Genomic DNA, 21,358 nt, shown 5'->3' on the forward strand with positions numbered 1-21,358 from the left:
ATATATATAGATAGATAGATAGATAGATAGATAGATAGATAGATAGAAAGATAGATATAGCAGCAGAATAGGCTGTACAACTTGTGTTGGGGCCAAAGCATTAAATTAAATCAAATTATGTCAGTAGTAGTAGCAGCAGCAGCATGATTTGGCAGTAGTAGCATAGGCCAAGGAACCTGGTGGTGGGACCGTAGTATTAAATCAATTGAATTAAATTATGACAAAAAAATGCATTTTCATTGTCTGTAAACGTGAATTTTCGTGCGAAAATGGCCGTGTTTTCACATGCAAATTTGTGTTTGCACGCAAAAAATGTTACACCTGTTATAGCGCTAGCGCGACCGTCATAAGAACTATCACGGCCTTGTGAATCAAGCCCCTAGAGTGTGCCTCCCCACCCTCCCTGAGAACCCCAGATATAAAAATATGACACATGTAGCAGCAACAGGTTCCAGGCAGTAGTCATGAAGCCGCAGTTGGGCTCTAGCCACAATGCGGACAGAACCGTTTTCAACCCATACACACCCATGATAGCACCAGTTCGGCAAATGTGGTAAGTTGGTGACAAATCAGGCAGGTAATTAGACATTTCAAGGGCCCTTTTCATGTTTAGGTGTGATTGGTACAGTTTTTCACCACTTTTGTGAATCAGTTCTCTTTTCCACATCCAGAAATGGAGGGCGACTTTCTTAATCATTATCAAAAATGTACAATGCTATTTTACTAGAGTGAACCCAAGGCAGATTTAATAGGGGGCAGATGGGATGCAGAGACATGTTCCCTTCTAAATGACATGCCTCTGTGTCCCCTCTGTGCCCCCTCCCCCGATCTGCTTGCCCCCCTCCCCCGACCACCAAATCTACCCACAGCTGCTTGTTGGCATTCTAAGAGGGCAGAGGGTGACCTCTGAAGGGAAGACTCTCCTGCAGAACACCCCCTCTGGAGTTAGAAATGCCCCTTCCCTGTCTCTCAGTGCCCCTGCACCGCCTCTCCCTTGCACCTTCTCCTTATCTCTGGGCTCTGGGTAGGAGAATCACTGTGCTAAGTGGGCAGCGTCGTGACCCCAAGGTTGAGGCCATTTTTTTTAAACAAAACTAATCGGTAAAAAGCTGCAGGAGCAGTGGGGAGTTAGGGGCTCTACCTGATCTAACTAGCCTCCCAGATCAGGTAGTATTTTTTTTTTCAATAATATGTCAGTTTGGTCTTACCTGTGAATAATTAGTGCCAGTTAGCTAGACTACTGGCCTGAATAGGTTGTATTTACCCTATTTGTCGCCTAATGAGACACACTTTTTCGCCCACAAAAGTGGGGGGAAAAAGTCCCAGCAATTTTTGAATTTGGACAAAAAAATTTGCATACGCATATGTGTTTTCGAGTTTGGGATCATGTACGTGTTTAAGCAATCCCATCAACAAAATGCATAGAAAAGGGGTGTTTTTTGGTGTGTCTTTTAAAGCAAAAATCTCATTAAACTGAAGAAGTTAGCCTTGAAGGAAGGATGATCTATTAGGCCCAGTGCACACCGAGCGGTTTTTGGAGCGATCCACCGGCCGCATCCGCCTCTAAAAACGCTTGTCTAATGTATTGCAATGGGATGGTGCACACCGGCGGTTTGCGGTTTTTGCCAAGCCGCAAACGCACCTCCTGCTGCGCGTTTGCGGTTTTCAGAAGCGTTTCGTCCTCAATGTAAAGTATAGGAAAAACGCAAACCGCTCTGAAAAACGCTAGTTCAGAGCGGTTTGCCAGGCATTTTTGTTACAGTAGCTGTTCAGTAACAGCATTTACTGTAACAATATGTGTAATGTGCTACACAAAAACGCACACAAAACCGCTAGGTATGTTTAGAAAACCTCTCTAAACATACCTAGAATCGCTCTGAAATCAGTTCCCAAAACCGCTAGCGTATTGCGGATCTGCTAGCGGTTTTGGTGTGCACTGGGCCTAAGGCCTGAAACACACCAGAGGAGTTTTTCTGAGCGTTTTGAGTTTTTAAATCTGCTGCTAATGTTATCCTATGTGTCTGTGCACACTGGAGCAATGAGGTTTTGTAAAAAAAAACATAGCATTACATTGGGAAGAGCTTTTAGAGGTTTCAAAAGCTCTTCCCAATGTAATGCTATGGTTTTTTTTACAAAACCTCATTGCTCCAGTGTGCACAGACACATAGGATAACATTAGCAGCAGATTTAAAAACTCAAAACGCTCAGAAAAACTCCTCTGGTGTGCACCAGGCCTAACACAAAAAAAAAAATGACCAGCTGTAGGCATTTTTTTTCCAAACAAACATTTTGATGCTTATTGAACTGCATACTAGGCTGATCGTTTTTGCACGTGTATTCCATTTCTTAGTGACTATAATTATATGTGCGGTATATGTGAAAGTGAAAAAGGCATAACTGATTTTATTTAGTTTCGGTGTTTAGACTTCAATAAAGACACTGCTTTTTATTGGACATGTTCTGATTTCTTTAATGGTAACATTTGTGTACATGCCTGTAGGTTAGCTATGAATATGCACATACAGTAGTACATAGATAAGCATCTAGTGATGGGCACAAATTTCATGAAAATTGTAATTCATCTCCGTCATAACTGTAATCATCTGTAATATTACGTAAATTTCCACTTAATATTTGCACAATTTTGTGCTGACTTTAGCAGTTTAATAGCAAAGCCCCCACACATGCTACTGACACCAACATTTCTACATATGTCAAGGAGAAGAGAATAGTGGGTACATGTCAATAAAATAATCTTTTACAAAGACCTTGTCGTTTTTGGAAAAATCAATTTTAAAAATGCAAAAAAGGCAAAATGGTTTTTTAAACTGTAATTTTTAAACTGTAAACTGTAAACTGTAATTTTTCTAAGTTTGAAAACTATTTTCCTTTACATTTTAAAATTAATTTTCTCAAAATCTATAAAGTCTTTTTTGAATTTTGTTTTTCTTTTTTACTTGTATATGTTACGGCTAGAACCCGAAGTGTGGCCACTTCGGGTTCTGGCCGGTCAATGTGCGAACTGGCCGCTGCGCTGCGGCCAATGTTAGAAATGGGATGTTTCCCTGTGAAGATTAATGTGTTTTCTGGCCGTCTCTGGCCAAATGTAGCAAAACTTACTTAATTTAATGAAATCCGTTACATTGCCGCCGGCTTCAGCTATCTCTCCTCCCCCTGCCTCTCTCTCTCCTATGGGGGGGGAGGGGGGAAGGACACGCGTGTCCCCCCAGAGTCGTTCGTGGCTGCAGGTAAGGAGAGCGGGGAGGCTGCAGACATCGCTTCTGCCAGCACCCGCTCTGTAGGAACGGCAGGATTGCCTGCCGCGACGAACGACTCTGGGGGACACATGTCTCCCCCCCATTCCCATCCGGCTGCTAGTATTGGGGAGGAGAGAAGCCAGGGGGGAGGAGAGAGAACGGAAGTCGATGGCTTCATTTCATTAAATTAATTCATTGACCGGCCAGAACCCGAAGTGGCCACACTTCGGGTTCTGGCCGTAACATATAAACTATTCTTCTAGACATATGTAGAACATTTGGTGACAATAGCATGTACGATGGCTTTGCTATTCACTGCTAAAGATGGCTCAAAATTATACAAAACAAAAAAATTGTATCATTACGAATGATTACACAAAATTAATTGAATTTACAAATCGTAATCAAGTATAGGCGTAATTGTAAAAATGTATGCAAACTTTTGCGTAATTGTAATTAGCTGATTACAATCATCACTATAAGCATCTGACTGTCAGTGTCCATTAATCCTGCCTATCTTGATCTTTACGTACAACCTTCCCCACTTTACGTAGATTATAACTCTCTCAGTAGGGTTTGTTGCGGTCTGTGTATGGCCTTGGCAAAGCCCACTCTGTTGTTTCCCCGGTCATACACAGAATAAAACCTACGGAGGAACACGTCCCCGAGAATCCACATGGGTCCTTGACCGTTATCAACATCCAGGGCCAGGAAACCACTGCTGCATTCGTTATCATCCTAGACAGGGAAGAAGGGAAATCGTTGAACTGATTTACAAAGGCATAGTCACATATAGTTATCTAAGTTAAAAGGCCACCATAACAACATATAGAAGAACGTAATACATTATTCAGGACGCCCAATTTTACTTTAACAATCCTGCAGCTGAAATACTTCCTACATCTGTATATTGCTGTACATTGGAGTTTGTCCCTGCTCTCCAAGTGATGGTTAAAGGAAATCTGAGGTGAAACTAAACTTATAATGAATTGTATGTGTAATACAGCTAACAAATAGAGCATTAGTAGCAAAGGAAAAAGTCTCATATTGTTTCCAACGTAGACATGAGCAGAGGAGACAATAGGATAAAAAAGGCTAAAAAGTTCAAAAGTAGAGAAGGCAGTGGTGGACTTACCTCCTCTCAGTAGACACAAAGTAGAGTTGACAATGTATCAACAACAAGGTATTTTTTGAAAATACACTCCAAGATACACAACGCATTTCACAGGCATGACCAGAGGCGGACTGACAACTCATGGGGCCCCCGGGCAATGGGAGATTATGGGGTCCCCTTACCAGTGTTTCCCACCTTTCACGTTATATTTTTAAAGAGTAAGATAGAGTAAGAGTAAGAGAAAACACCTGCACCGCACTGCGTGCGCTGAAAAATGGGTGTGGTCACGCAACAGAATGTGGGTGTTGTCATGGGTGGGGCAAAATATACATGACCTTAGCAGTGGTGTAAAAGGTCTGTTGGGGAAGTATGAACTCTGCCATAGTGTTTCCCCCCAAAATACATGTAATCTGACAGCATTTCACCAAAAATCCATGCAATTTGGCAGAGGTTTCTCCAAAATACAGATAATATGGCAGTCGTTCCCCCAAAATAGACGTTATCTGGCAGCAGCGGTTCCCCCAAATACACATAATTTGGCAGCGGCTCCCCAAAATATGCTTAATCTGGCAGCGGATCACCAAAAATAGTGGTACCCCCAAAACACAAAAAATCTGGAAGCAGCGGTTCCCCCATTATACACAATCTGGCAGCGGTTCCCCAAAAATACACATAATCTGACAGCTGTTTCCCAAAATACACTTAATCTGGCAGCAGCAGTTCCCCAAAAATAGTTAATCTGGCAGCAGTTCCCCCAAAATAGGTGCCCCCAGTATAGGTAACCAGGTCAAAAGGTATCCCCAGTGGAAGTAACCAGGTATATAGGTTTTCTAAGTGCAGGTATCCAGGTCTATAGGTGTCCCCAGTATAAGTATCCAGGTCTATAGGTGTCCCCAGAATAGATAACCAGGTCTATAGATGTCCCCAGTTAAGATAGCCAGGTCTATAGGTGTCCCCAGAATAGGTAGCCAGGACTATAGGTGTCCCCAGTATAGGTAGCCAGGTCTATGGGTGGTCCCAGTATAGGTAGCCAGGTCTACAGGTGTCTCCAGAATAGGTAGACAGGCCTATAGGTGTCCCCAATACAGATAGCTAGGTCTATAGGTGTCTCCTGTATAGATAGCCAGATCTTTAGGTGTCCCCAGTATATGTAGCCAGGTGTATAGGTGTTCCCAGTATAGCCAGGTCTATAGGTGTCCCCAGTATATGTAGCCAGGTTGATAGGTGTCCCCAATATATGTAGCCAGGTTTATAGGTGTCCTCATTATATGTATCCAGCTGTATAGGTGTTCCCAGTATATGTAGCCAGGTCTATAGGTGTCCCCAGTATATGCAGCCAGGTGGATAGGTGTCCCCAATATATGTAGCCAGGTCTATAGGTGTCCTCAGTATATGTATCCAGCTGTATAGGTGTTCCCAGTATATGCATACAGGTGTATAGGTGTCCCCAGTACAGCCAGGTCTATAGGTGCCCTCAGTATATGTAGCTAGGTCTATAAGTGCCCCCAGTATATGTAGCTAGGTCTATAGGTGTCCCTAGGAGGGGAGGCAGCCAGTGAAAGAGGGTGATGGGCATAGCAGCAGAGAAGGGGGGAAATCTCCCCCTTCCCTCACCTTGGGGCCCCCGTTCCTGGCTCTCCCCTCCGGAATGTGTAAGTGTCGCACAGCGGCTGACAGCGGGCGGGGACTTACCGCTGTTACAGTCACTGGAGGAGGCGCTGATCGGTGTGCCACTAGTCTGGTCTACTCAAGACCAGACTAGCGGCGCACAGATCAGTGCCTCCTCCAGTGGCTGTAAATGCGGTAAGTCCCCACCCGCTGTCATCCGCTGTGCGACACTTACACATTTCGAAGGGGAGAGCCAGGAAGGTGGGCCCCAAGGTGAGGGAAGGGGAGGGAGACTTCCCCCCTTCTCTGCTGCTATGCACATCGCCCTCTTTCACTGGCTGCCTCCCCTCCTGCTCAGGGTTCTCTGGCGGGCGGCGCCCCCCCCCCCCCAACCACTGGCCCTCGGTCCGTGCCAGAGTGCCCGAATGGTCAGTTTTCCCCTGGGCATGACCCTACTTTATCAGGCAGTGGGGTGGAGCATATAACAAGTGCAGGTCTAGGACTAAACCAAGCACGTCTGTCAATACTTACTGTCAATACTTACACTCTTATATTCCAATTATTACCAGTACATACTACACTATATTAGGCTCTCAGCATCACCTTTTTCTGTGTTTTGTATTGTTTCCAGTACAGGAAGAGTTAAAGGAGTTATCCGGGCACAATAAAGAAAATAAATGCTACTTACCGGGGGCTTCCCCCTGCCCCAAGCTCCCAGGACCTCCCTCGCCGACCCACGTGGCGGTGATTGACAGCGCCGCTCGCGCAGGCACAGTACAGAGCGATCTGGAGGTCTGGAAGTCGCTCTGACGTCATCGCCGGGGACCGGGACGGACCTGCGGCGAACAGCTGCGGGCAGGGCTGCGGGCAGGGCTGCGGCGTGGGACATGCTGGGAGCTTGGGGCTGGAGGAAGCTCCCAGTAAGTAGCGTTTATTTTCTTTATTGTGCCCGGATAACTCATTTAAGAAGCTTCACTTGTTATCTATGCAAAAAAGCTTCTCTAAGCCCTAAGACCCAAATTGGGTCGGAGATAGTCCTATTTTCTGAAGCATTTAAACATCAAAGAACCAGTGAAAAACAGCTTCAGATAAGGTCATTAGCTCTGCCCAGTTTCATAATTTAAAATAAAGAGTGTTGTTTGTAATTGCAAGTATGATGCAATGTTATAAAAAAAAATACATATTACCGTGCACCCTGCGCATCATCACGACGGCCACCGTAAGAGTCCTGTGCAGATGTCACTGCGTTCTACCCAGAGAGCTCTGGGAGACCAGGGGCAGAGGCGTAGCTAGGGTTTTCAGCGCCCAGGGACAAAGACTATTAATGCGCCCCCTAAGGTGAAGGGTCGTGACCAAATGTGGGCGTGGTTATGGGTACTCCACATTTGGTCACGCCCCTTCAAATGTACATGGAGGTTAGCAGGCTCACGCTCACCCACCCTCCCTCAGTATGTACCTTCCAGCATGTTCCAAGACAAATTCAGCAATCATGAGCCCCCCACCCCCATCAAGACAAATTCTGCAATCATGAGCAAACATGAGGCCCCCAACAAGACAAATTTAGCAATCCTGAGGCCCCCAACAAGACAAATTCAGCAATCATGAGGCCCCTAACAAGACAAATTCAGCAATCATGAGGCCCCTAACAAGACAAATTCAGCGATCTTGAGGCCCCCAACAAATCATGAGGCCCCCAACAAGAGGCACATAAATAGACAGCATTTCACATAAATAGGCAGAATGTCCCCTTAATATGGTAGACACCTCTCACCTGGCAGCAGTTCCCCAAAATACACTCAATCTGACAGCAATGCTTGCCCAAAAATAGGTAGCCCCAGGTCTATAGGTGTCCCCAGAATAGGTGGCCAGCAGTATAGATGTCCCCAGAACAGGTAGCCAGGGGTAGAGATGTCCACAGAACAGGTAGCCAGGGGTATATGTGCCCAGTATATGTAGGCAGGGGTATGTGTCCCCAGTATATGTAGCCAGAGGTACATGTGCCCAGTATATGTAGCCAGGGGTATAAATGCCCAGTATATGTAGCCAGGGGTATATGTACCCAGTATATGTAGTTAGGGGTATATGTGCCCAGTATATGTAGGCAGGGGTATATGTGCCCAGAGTAGGTAGCCAGGGGTATATGTGCCCAGAGTAGGTAGCCAGGGGTATATGTGCCCAGAGTAGGTAGCCAGGGGTATATGCCCAGTATATGTAGGCAGGGGTATATGTGCCCAGAGTAGGTAGCCAGGGGTATATGTGCCCAGAGTAGGTAGCCAGGGGTATATGTGCCCAGAGTAGGTAGCCAGGGGTATATGCCCAGTATATGTAGGCAGGGGTATATGTGCCCAGAGTAGGTAGCCAGGGGTATATGCCCAGTATATGTAGGCAGGGGTATATATGCCCAGAGTAGGTAGCCAGGGGTATATGTGCCCAGAGTAGGTAGCCAGGGGTATATGTGCCCAGAGTAGGTAGCCAGGGGTATATGTGCCCAGAGTAGGTAGCCAGGGGTATATGCCCAGTATATGTAGGCAGGGGTATATGTGCCCAGAGTAGGTAGCCAGGGGTATATGTGCCCAGAGTAGGTAGCCAGGGATATATGTCCAGTATATGTAGCCAGGGGTATATGTGCCCAGAGTAGGTAGCCAGGTCAGGTGTCCCCCTCCCCAGCAGGAGGGGAGCAGCGCAGACAAGAGCTGCTCTCCCTTCCTCGCTGTCCCCTCCAATGTCCGGGTGGCTCAGGCTGGCAGCGGCGGGCGGAACTTACCTCCGTCTCGTCGCAGCGCCGGATGGATCTGCCACTACTCTGGTCTGGTCCAGACCAGAGCAGCGGCTGCGCACTCGAACTTCCGGCCGGCGCTGGAGCGAGACGGAGGTGAGTTCCGCCCGCCGCTGCCAGGCCAGCCACCCGGACATTGGAGGGGACAGCAAGGGAGAGAGAGAGCACCTAAGGTGAGGGAAGGAGGGGGGATATGGCCCCCCTTCCCCACCGTCCGCACAGCTCTCCCTCTTCTCTGCGCTGCTCCCCTCCCCTCCGCCGCAAAAAAAAAAAACCCCGCAGCTCAGCCAGGCTGAGGGCGCCCTCGGGGACCAGGCGCCCCGGGGCACTTGTCCTACCCCGACCCCCCCTAGCTCCGCGCCTGACCAGGGGTCACATAAAATTTAAGGTGATAAGAAGCTCAAGACATGCAAGCTTTTTATCATCTCACGTCACTCAGGATTTACCGGCATTTACCTGTCCGATGTCCTAATACAAGTTATACGCCTGAGAGATGCTCCTGTATCCCATGCAAAGTGATGGGACGTGAGGTATTTGTGCTGTGGAGCAGTCATTCACTTCTCACAAGATACACGTCCATCCGACATCAGCCGCTAGAGTGGGCAGTAGCAATAAAGGCTTTTATTTCTTTTTTTTTCTTTTTTTTCTTCTAAAAGTACACATGTTGTTTAGTGTAAATTATAAGCATTTGCTTTAGCAATACTTATCATATATACTCACATATAAGCTAACCCGTGTATAAGCCAAGGTGCCCACTTTTTCCTCAGAAACCAGGAAAAAGTGATTGACTCACATATAAGCCTCCTCCAAAGTATAGCCCCCTCCACAGTAGCCAGATGTGTCCCAGTACAAGTCAGCACCCCTCCCCATAGTCATGTGTACCCCAAAGATGATACAGCTGTGCCTCAAGATGCCACTAGATGGCATCATAGATATGAGACACAGCAATTGCCACACAGGAAGAATCCCCGATCATTGCACCGCTGACACATTGCTTGCATGCTCCGCTCCAGAAGCCAGGGGACATATGTAGTCTTGAGTAGCGCATCTGCACACCATGTTGCAGGGGATGGGGAGAAGGGACACAACAGGGAGCCAGCTGGCAAGAGCAGGATCACTAGTGCACAATCCTTACGCTCATCTGCCAATAACAAAACCTCCTCCACCACCCATTCTGCTCCACTGACTTGCTTATAAGTAGAGGGTGTAACTTTTTAGCACATTTTTTTTTTTGGTGCTGAAAAATTAGGCTTATATGCGAGTATATAAGGTATGTGTATGCCCTGAAGAACAATGTAAGAATCTGAACTGCACTTGGACGTAAGTGCCCGAATGGTCAGTCCGCCCCTGGGCATGACCCTACTTTATCAGCCAGTGGGGTGGAGCATATAACAAGTGCAGGTCTAGGACTAAAGCACTTACCCTCATAATGTAATGACGTGGAGACAGCTTATACTGAATGCCACCGATGGTGTAGATTATAGGAGGCATTATGTTTAACGTGCTGCAATCCACCGCATTCTGAAGGGAAAAGGATACAGAATACTTTGGTTAAAAATTGGTGCAGTAAGAAACAAAGACCCTATAGCTATCGAGTGACAGATATATTTATGTGGACTGGGAACTCCAGCGTGGCCTGGCTGATCCGAGGTAGTGGATAGTCTTTAGTAAAGATTTCTGGACTGGAGATTATAGAGGAAGGACATTTATACACATACTCAATGAAGCATGAAATTGGAGCGATTTTTTATTCATTTTAAAGGAAATATTTACTTGAGATATACACAAGGTTGAGACCCTCGGCATTATCACAATCAATGCTTTGCCTAATGAACAATTGAGGTTATGGTGAAATCAAGGTGTAGATATCATACAATACAGTTGGCCAATGCCGATTACTGATTCCACGGATTTCCAATTTCGATTCAACAGTAATCGTAATTTTAAATGGAAGCGGATTTCCAAATCGAGTCCGTTAACGAGTTGAAATCAGCTCAATTAAGCAAAATTACGTCAAAATTATGATTTGTGTTAAATTTGTATTGTGTCCACTGATACAGTATATACATACTGTATATATAAAAGATATTTAAAAAACACAAACATACATATACAGTAGATACATACCTACATACATATGGTCTCTGGCCAGACGAGTCAAAATAGTACTGTGTTTCCCCTGTTATAAGACTTACCCCAAAAATAAGACCTAGCTGGGATGCTTTGTGTATGGGGTGGTGTGTGGTCTCTTACCGCACTTCCCTTGTGGCTGCGTCCCCCTCCGTTCTAAGTAACTTAACTTGTCCGGTTTTAGCGGTGGCATATTATTCAAGCTGTGAGGGCACCCTTTGACCCTGATGCTGACATTATGCAGTACGCATTGCCGGCTCTGCACCAAATAACACAATACACTCATATATATATATATATATATATATATATATATATATATATATATATATATATATATATATATATATATATATATTTATATATATATATTAGTATGGAAAACAAAAAATGCAGTTTTTGACAGAAATCGCCAGGTCCAGTTCTAGACTTTTTGTTGCCTGAGGCAAACTTGTGAGGATGTGCCCACCCCCACCCACAATTTGGAATGATCGCACAGCACTCAACAATTTACAATTTGCTTCATTTAATGTTCTCACATGACACGCCGCAGCTCAACACAATAGCACACTGGCTGGTTGTGAGTCTGTAACAAACACACTGCTCACCCTCAGCCACTCCATTCCTCCTCAGTCAGGGCAGCGGTGCCACCTCCTCCCTTCTGCTGTGCAAGTCAAATGACACACTGCTGCTCTCTTGCCTCCCCCCTCCTCACTCACTGTCAGACTCCTCACACAGCACAACAAGCTGCTTTTCCCCAATGATGCTCTCCTGCCTCCCCCCTCCTCACTCACTGTCAGACTCCTCACACAGCACAATAAGCTGCTTTTCCCCAATGATGACCTCCTCACCTCGCTCTCCTCTTGCTTCTCCTCTTGCTTCTCCCCCTACTTTGAGTGCATGCTGTTAGTGTAAACACAGTACAAACATGCTGCCCCTGTAATCTCTGCACCTGATGCAAATGTTTCACCTCACTTCATGAGAGAACTGGGTGGGCACAAGTTCTCTTTTCTGATTGGCTGCCAGGACGTCTACTTGGGGCTCTGTGATTGGTCCACAAGTCAAGGTCTGCCGGGACCCAAAAAGTGCTTCCAAGTTATGTGATTGGGCTAAAACTACCGAGTTGTGGTTATGTGGAATTTCTGCAGAAATCTAGGTTTCCGATGAGTCCTATTTCTGGTAATTTTTTGCATTTTCTGATTGGTCAAAAACCTCTGAGTTGACTGTGTATTCTCTAATTAGTGCAAAGCTTCCAAGTTCTGTAACTGGGCTAAAATTGCTGAGTTGCGGTAATGCAGTATCTTCACAGAAATCCAATTTTCCGTTCAGAAATGTTGATTTCCAATTGGAAATGCCGAAATTTTATTTCCACAGAATAGCACTGTTAATGTTGTCACACCACTGTTCAGATGGTAAGGAAAAGAATTATTAAAAAACAAAAAAAACAAAACAAAAACAAAAAAACACAGATTTGTGGCTACTAAGCAGACACAACAGTGGCATATAATCACTTGCATTGTTTAGGGTGTGTCCTTTTAGAGCTGAGACCATGAACTCACCAGCCCATCTGCATCAGTGTCACCGGCTCCGATAATGCTTTGAATTTGATTGACATCAGCTGTGGGACCAACAAGTTGGGTAGTACCAGTGTCAACAAAGGCTTGGCACCCTTCGCTGCAGAACACCTGATCTCCAAATGTGACCCTATAATAAGAGAAGAGGTGAGGATGGTGTGTAAAATCAGTTTGTCTAGATGTTGCTGTACATCTGCAGTGATATGTATGGTAATATTTTATGTGCTCAGTACTAGGAGGACAATTTTTTGTAACCTTTTGGAAGCCCCTCTGAGCTATTGTAAGACAACTCAAGGCATTGATGCTACAGCCAGCTATGTTTATGCTGCCTAAGCCTAAATGCAGAGTAGTGCAAGAAGTGGTTTGGTATTTACCTGATCCGGACACTTTATTTGTCTCCTCTAGTGTTGATCGAACATTGCTCGCCACTGTTCGTTATTCCCCAAACATTAGGGTGTTCGGGATCGGGTCACCGCATGGTGCTCGGCCGCGCTATTCGGTCTCCTCCCTTCGCCTATTGGCGCCTTCAGGCAGCCAATAAGCGTCGACAATGCTTTTTTGCACAGCTATGGTCACACAGCCTAGCTGGCTGTGACCATAGCTGTGATTGGCTGAGCGGGTCACGTGATCGGGTATATAAATACCCGAACGCGCAGCTGGCTCCGCCATTCACATTTGGGTTTACCTTGGGGTAGGTAGGGACAGAGACAGAGCAGTTTGGTGCCAGCTAGGCCAGCCACATTGTCCCAGCCTCACCACCACTGCGAGCAGCAGCCACAGTGCCCCAGCCTCACCACTGCCAGCGGCCCAGCAGCAGCCACAGTGCCCCAGCCTCACCACCACTGCCCAGCAGCAGCCACAGAGCCCCTGTCTCACAAATGCCAGCGGCCCCGCAGCAGCCACAGAGCCCCTGTCTCACTACTGCCAGCAGCAGCCACATAGCCCCTGCCTCACCACTGCCAGCAGCAGCCACAGAGCCCCTGCCTCACCACTAGCAGCAGCCAAAGGGCCCCTGCCTCACCACTGCCAGCAGGCACTGCCAGCCCACTGCCAGCCCACTGCCAGCAGCTACTGTGCTTTCAGTACTTTCAGTGCCAGCTAGGAAAACGTGTGCCCATAAAAAACAGTTTATTGCATTTTACTCTTGCTTAGTGCCAGCAGCCACTGTGCTTTCAGTACTTTCAGTACCAGCTGGGAAAACTTGTGCCCATAAAAAAACACAGTTTATTGCATTTTACTCTTGCTTAGTGTTGTTAAAAAACAGTACTTTCAGTGCCAGCTGGGAACAGTTGTGCCCATAAAAAATACAGTTTATTGCATTTTACTCTTGCTTAGTGTTGTATAAAAAAGCAGTACGTGATTAGTGTGTTTAGTGCAGGCAGGCAGGTTCAGACTGCCCACTTTATTCAGCTAGCCAGTCATACACTTCGGGTACTACTTACAGACAGTCACACTGCCACTGCCAGTGCTGGTCATTCATTAAGTTTCACGAGTGACATTGTGTACTGTGCTCACTGCTCACTGGTATTATTCATCTCATTTGGCAGTGATACCCTTCACTTAGGTTGTACTCTGCTCACTGGTATTAATCATCTCATTACCCAGTGATACCCTTGAGTTACATTGTACTTTGCTCACTGCGCACTGGTATTATTAAGCTCGTTAGCCAGTGATTCGCTTCAGTTACTATTTACAGACAGTCAGACTGCCACTGCAGTTTGTTCACCACCTTTCGTGAGCCCATCATTAGTTTCTCACAGACCTCCGCTGTGAGCAGCACTCCCAACAGCAGCACAGCCAACGCCCCATGCAAGTTATAACTTCCACCCCAGCAGCCAGTGGTCAGCAGCCCTCCCCAGACTAGAGCGTTGTGTCCCTTGGTCCGGCGTCTGGGCAATTGAGGGCTGCCTTGGAGGAGATGATGGGGCCTGATGTGGAGGAGGAGGTTGGGCTCGGGTCAGCATCCCAAGGTAATGTTGAGGATGATGAGGGGTCTGTGTCTGCGGATGTTGAGGTGGCAGAGGTGGTGGGTTGTCTGGAGAAGAGTTGTATGATGATGATGATGATTATCAGGACCATCTGTATGTGCCTCAGAGTCAGACCCCAGAAAACATGTTGTATCGTGTGTTTAGGTACTAAAATCTGCGTTCCCACTGCCCGGGTCCACGGATGCATATAATTTTTTGGGCAGCACTATCAAACTGTGGTACTATCAGGGAGTTGCCATGGTCCTTCTGTGCTGCCACACTGACTGTCCACTTTGTCCTCCTGACTCATTCGCTGCTAAAGTCTGCCTTCACGGACGGTCAGTTCACGCAGTTCCACCTCCAACACCGCTCGCCTGCAGAGGATGGTCAAGGACTACATGTCAGATGGCGTAGCCGTGTTCAACGATCCATCAGTCCCCTTTAATTATTGGGTCTCTAAGCTAGACACCTGGCACGAACTGGCAATGTACACAATAGAGGTGCTGGCTTGCCCTGTCGCCAGCGTTATGTCCGCAAGTTGTTTCAGTGCTGCCTGAGGCATCAATACAGATAGGCGTATCCGCCTCTCCACAGCAAATGCAGACCGTCTGACACAAATGAAAATGAATAAATTGTGTATTGGAACCGACTTAACACCCCCGACCAACCACCATGAACATCTGTGCTGGGTTAGCATTGCCAGTCCCAGATAGGAATATGACTGTTTTTTAGGAATATCTCCTTTGTATAATATTTATCAATGCATGCTGGCAAAATGCACTGGTTTAAAGTGAACCTGAGGTGAGAATGAGATGGAGGTTGCCATATTTATTTCCTTTTAAACTATACCAGTTGCCTGGCAGTTATAATGCTCTATTTGGACGCAGTGGTGTGTTAATTAAACCAGGAAGAAGTATGCAGGTAATCTTGCCAGGTCGGACATTATTGTCAAACACCTGATCTGCTGCATGCTTGTTCAAGGTCTATGCCTGAATGTATTAGAGGCAGAGGATATGCAGGACAACCAGGCAACTGGTGTTGCTTAAAAGGAAATAAATATGGCAGCCTCCATGTCACTCTCACCTCGGGTTCACTTTAAGCATGCATTTTGTCCTCGTGCAAGGCCTGGGTTGTGTCACAAACGTGGCCTTGTTCTCCGGTTGTACCTCCTCTTCCATCCTGTGTGCTGGGTTAGCGTTGCCAGTCCCATTGGTACTAGGACAGCTTTTCAGGATCTCATTTGTATAAAATGTATAAATGCATGGTGATAAACTGCATTGGCCTTAAGCGTTCAGTTCCCCATAAACGTATACCTTTTTTTTTGTGTGTTTTATTTGTTTTATTGGCAGTCAAGTATAGATGGTGCGCTGCTCTGCAAACATGAGTCTCTGCTTTTATTCTGAGCCGAAGATCTATGTGTAAAATGCCCCCCCCCCACACTATTTCCAACCCATTTAGCAGAAGTTTCCCTCATTTTGCAAATGTTTTCAGGCCTGCAAAGCAGGCATGCTTGGGTCCCCATTGACTTCAAATAGGCTCGGTGTTTGGCCGAATACCCCAAACATCTGGCCCATGTTCGTCCGAGCCGACCCAAACCCGAATAACTGGGTGTTCGATCAACACTAGTCTCCTCTTGAATCATGGAGCCAGTTGGTATGCTGGCATTGTCCTCCTAGTCCAATCACATGATATGACATGTGATCAGGACCCAAAGGAGGATGCATATACAGTGCCACTCAGTGATTAACCGCTTCCGGACCTTGATGCTTGAAATCTATGCCATTTAGATCCCCTTGTGGCTGCCAGGGTGTAGATTTCAAGCATCCTGCTGTACGCTCCCGCCGCTACCGCCAATTTCGTCACACTATCCCCACTGCAGATCACCGCCCTCTGCTGTCTATATGATGGTAAAGCTATGCAAGCTGGCCGGGAGCTGATTTCATGATTTCAACGGCTGCTTTCCCTGTCATCACTGTAAGCCAATCCTATTGGCTTGTATTGTATGGCTTACATTGATGGATAGTGTCAGTAGCCAATGAAAGAAGCTTTTGATCTACTCAAACAGCTCTGCCGTCATAGCGATGACAGGGAGAGGTGCCTGCAGGGATGGAGAAGCGACATGATCGGCAGGAGCGGCTGGTATGTATGGCGAATCATCAGGAGGCAACGTTCTTTGGTACCAGCATTCTCTGGTCCTAGAGGGGGTTGAAGTAGTTAAAGATGCAGAGGGGAAGAGGGACAATGGTCCAAAGCACAACAGAGTTGCTTCCGGTGGGACCTAAGATAATGGAGTCTTGCACAATGTGGACCTCTGTATGAGATATTTGGGTGGCTGTACAATCCCTAATTCCCAGCTACTTCATTCAAGAACATCAGCCATCCTTTAGAAATCTGGCTGCAGAGGCAATTTTAGGGAGAAATAAAACTTTTCTAGCTGATATGGACAGACATAAAAGCAAGGGATGATATTCCTATTCGATACCTTACAATGACATTTCATAAAGTTTTTCTATTATGGTAAATTTACGCATCCGGTGACGCATGCGTAAATTTTTACGCGTACGGCACGCGTTAACGTCATTTTTGCGTTCCGGAAGTTTTTATGCGTATTTTTATGCGTATTTTTGTTCCTATTGGTCTACCATGGATCACATGACTTAGAGCAGTTCCCCATCAGGTCCTCACCCCCTGTCAGGCATTTTCATTGGTTGTTGCGATTTCAAACTCATTGGTTGATTGTGTAACTGACCACTATTTAAAGGAGGTGTGTTTTATGTTTAGTGATAGCAGTATGGCTTGACAAAGGACGTCAAGTTCGAAACAGCGGGCTGTCGCCATTGCTACGTTTTTGATTACTGACTGAATGTCATTTTAATGACGTTTGAATAAAGAGCTTTTTTACTACATTCGGTGGTGCCAGCTTCATGGAATTTTTGTTACTGGGTCACTAGGTACTGTGACCATGAGCTAAGGCACACAGAGGTCTTCTTGCATGGGTGCTTCTCCATTTTTGTGAATTGTGCATAAAGTTTTTCTTGTATTATACTATTTTGAGCTGCTTTGCTGAAAGGCAGTACAGTTAGACGCAAAGTGTAGGTGATGTTTTACTTACTTGTCTAAGTGGATCTGCCAATAAAATTGGTTGGTCACCGGGGTCCAGTTCAGGGACCCGCAGAAACGCGTAGGGTCGTAGCCTCCAAATACCAGTTCTCCTCCATCCCCTTCACCCGACGAATCCACATATCTAAAGGGGCATTCATGGGAAAATAACTGATTATTTTGAGTGTAATATAATAGCGTACCTTCAGTGTAATATAATATAATATTATTATTATTATTATTATTTATTAAATTTATATAGCGCCAACATATTACGCAGTGCTGTACAATAAATAGGATTACAGACAATGATAACAGGGGTGACAGCACAATACAGGTAATAGACAATAGATACAACAATACAGGTAATAGCAATAAGATACACAACACAATACAGATAGTAGTACAATGCCAGATCATACAGTGGAGTGGTAGTGGTAAAAATTACAAGTTCCATAAATCTGGGTAAAGTGCACACAGTCATGTTCGATACACAAGGGGAGAGGGCCCTGCCAAAGGCTTACAATCTAGAGTCTGTTGAGTGTAATAAAATAGAGCAATCTAAGTGGAATATGTGAGAGTACTTTGAGAGTAATGTACTAGAGTACTGTGAGTGTAATATAATAGAGCGCTTTGAGGGTAATACGTGAAAGTACATTGAGTGTAACATAATCAAGAAATCTGAGTTTAATATGTGAGAGTGCTTTGCGAATAATGTAATAGAGTACTTTGAGTGTAATATAATAGTGTTCTGTGAGGGTAATATCATAGTGCACTCACTGCACTCTGAGGGTGTGAAAGTACTTTGAGTGTAATGTAATAGAGTGCTTTGAGTGTAATATAATAGCATACTGTGAGTGTAATATAATATAGTACTGTGAGTGTATTATAATAGAGAAATTTGATTGTAATATGTGAGAGTACTTTGAGTGTAATATACTAGAGTACCGTGATTGTAATGAAATAGAGTACGGTGAGTGTAATGTAATAGAGTACTGTAAGTGTAATATAATAGAGCGCTTTGAGTGTAATATAATAGAGTACTTTGGGTGTAGAATAATAAAGCCCTCTGAGGGTAATACAATACAGAATTTTGGAATTAATATGTAGAGAAATTGGAGTGTAATATAATAGAGTACTGTGAGTGTATTCAAATAGAGAAATTTGATTGCAATATGTGAGAGTACTTTGAGTGTAATATAATAGGGTACTGTGATTGTAATGTAATAGAGTACGGTGAGTGAAATATAATAGCGTACTGTGAGTGTAATATAATAGAGTACTGTCAGTGTAATATAATAGAGAAATTTGATTGTAATATGTGAGAGTACTTTGAGTGTAATATAATAGAATACAGCGATTGTAATGTAATAGAGTACTGTGAGTGTAATGTAATAGAATACGGTGAGTGTAATATAATAGAGTACTGTGAGTGAATTATAATGGAGAAATTTGATTGTAATATGTGAGAATACTTTGAGTGTAATATAATAGGGTACCGTGATTGTAATGAAATAGAGTACGGTGAGTGTAATGTAATAGAGTACGGTGATTGGAATGTAATAGAGTACTGTGAGTGTAATATAATAGGGTACCGTGATTGTAATGAAATAGAGTACGGTGAGTGTAATGTAATAGAGTACGGTGATTGGAATGTAATAGAGTACTGTGAGTGTAATATAATAGAATACTTTGGGTGTAGAATAATAAAGCCCTTTGAGTGTAATATAATACAGAATTTTGGAATTAATATGTAGAGAAATTGGAGTGTATTATAATAGAGTACATTCAGTGCAATATAAAAGAGCAAATTGAGTGTAATATTATAGAGTGCTTTTAGTTAGGTAAACAGGTTGTCCTCTAAATAATAATAATAATAATAATAATAATAATAATAATAATAATAATAATTAAGCAGAGCATCCTCCCCCAAAAAACATGATTAGACAGCGTGTCCGATCTCTCCTCCATCCCCATATGGGTATAATAATTAGGCAGGGGGTGCTTCCCAAATAATATAACTAAGCAGAGTTAAATAGATAAAATGTATAGGTAATAGTATAGTATAGTAATAGGTAAACTGATTTGCTGGGAAAGGTCATATGCAGATCAGTGGGTATATTGTATGGGTTCTAATGACTAGAAATATTAGGGATATGATAATATGTGATATAGTACATATGTCACAATATGTAAGTACATTTCACAGTGGCAGCACAGTGGCGTAGTGGTTAGTGGCGCTCGCCTTGCAGTGCTGGGTAATACCAGTCAGGGCACTATCTGTATGGGGTTTGTATGTGCTCTGTGTGTCTACATTTCCTCCCTCATCCCAAAAACATACAGATAAATTCATTGGCTTCCCCATAAATTGGCCCTAGACTACAATAAATGCACTACATGGTATAGACATACTGTATGACTATGGCAGGGATTAGATTGTGAGCCCCTCTGAGAGACAGTTGATGACAAGACAATATACTCTGTACAGCGCTGTGGAAGATGTTGGCACTATATAAATGCTAATACATAATAATAACAACAACAACAGAGGAAAGCAGCATTTTGCGGTTAGAAAGAGTTATAAATCCACAGTTACAGTTCTGGCACAGGGTGTTATGAGGACAAAGATCAGTTTTCGTAACCAAAAGATAAATATCACCAGAGGACAGGCTGACCCCCAAACTCCAGAGATAAGAAGAGCATCAGGCGGACAGATTCTGCTGTCGCTGGAACTCATTTTTTTTTATATGTTTCACTTTTTTAAACACAAACCAGATTTTTGCTTTTGGGACAAGCATTTACCTTGTCGTAAGGGGATAATAATGCCTCTAGTCATTTATAATTCTACACATGTTAACTCGCCTGTATAAAGTGTAAGGCCTGAAGGCTTTTGTAGGAATTGCCTGTGATTCCAAAAATTGCTATGCCAATGAAAAGGATTGGAGGTGAGCGTATTGGAGTGATTGTGATGTTGTTGATGCATACAGGGAGACTGTAAAAGCTGATGAGGAGTGGTGGGGAGGAGAAGCTAGTGTAGAGACATGCAGGGAGGAGCAGCAGATGAGGAGTGGTGGAGAGGAGAAGCTAGTGTAGAGACATGCAGGGAGGAGCAGCAGATGTGGAGTGGTGGAGAGGAGAAGCTAGTGTAGAGATATGCAGAGAGGAGCCGCATACGAGGAGTGGTGGAGAGGAGAAGCTAGTGTAGAGATATGCAGAGAGGAGCAGCAGATGTGGAGTGGTGGAGAGGAGAAGCTAGTGTAGAGATATGCAGGGAGGAGCAGCAGATGTGGAGTGGTGGAGAGGAGAAGCTAGTGTAGAGACATGCAGAGAGGAGCAGCATATGAGGAGTGGTGGAGAGGAGAAGCTAGTGCAGAGAATTACAGAGAGGAGCAGCAGATGAGGAGTGGTGGAGAGGAGAAGCTAGTGTAGAGACATGCAGAAAGGAGCCGCATATGAGGAGTGGTGGAGAGGAGAAGCTAGTGTAGAGACATGCAGAGAGGAGCCGCATACGAGGAGTGGTGGAGAGGAGAAGCTAGTGTAGAGATATGCAGAGAGGAGCAGCAGATGTGGAGTGGTGGAGAGGAGAAGCTAATGTAGAGACATGCAGGGAGGAGCAGCAGATGTGGAGTGGTGGAGAGGAGAAGCTAGTGTAGAGATATGCAGAGAGGAGCCGCATACGAGGAGTGGTGGAGAGGAGAAGCTAGTGTAGAGATATGCAGAGAGGAGCAGCAGATGTGGAGTGGTGGAGAGGAGAAGCTAGTGTAGAGACATGCAGGGAGGAGCAGCAGATGTGGAGTGGTGGAGAGGAGAATCTAGTGTAGAGACATGCAGAG

The 21,358-nt window shown here is 44.9% G+C and overlaps 1 protein-coding gene across 1 annotated transcript in view; it reads right to left on the reverse strand.

Annotated features, from left to right (window-relative positions):
* Nucleotides 1-3,812: 3,812 nt before the first annotated feature.
* Nucleotides 3,813-21,358, reverse strand: part of LOC137561872 (cathepsin E-B-like) — a 61,465-nt gene continuing 43,919 nt past the window's right edge. The window contains exons 6-9 of the mRNA XM_068273224.1: nucleotides 17,539-17,670; nucleotides 12,445-12,589; nucleotides 10,178-10,276; nucleotides 3,813-3,995 (exon numbers count right to left, since the gene is read on the reverse strand). Of these exons, the coding sequence (XP_068129325.1) occupies nucleotides 3,813-3,995; nucleotides 10,178-10,276; nucleotides 12,445-12,589; nucleotides 17,539-17,670 (559 nt within the window). The remainder of the gene's footprint in view (nucleotides 3,996-10,177; nucleotides 10,277-12,444; nucleotides 12,590-17,538; nucleotides 17,671-21,358) is intronic.

Source organism: Hyperolius riggenbachi, chromosome 3, assembly GCF_040937935.1.
Source record: "Hyperolius riggenbachi isolate aHypRig1 chromosome 3, aHypRig1.pri, whole genome shotgun sequence".
Lineage (NCBI taxonomy): Eukaryota > Metazoa > Chordata > Amphibia > Anura > Hyperoliidae > Hyperolius > Hyperolius riggenbachi.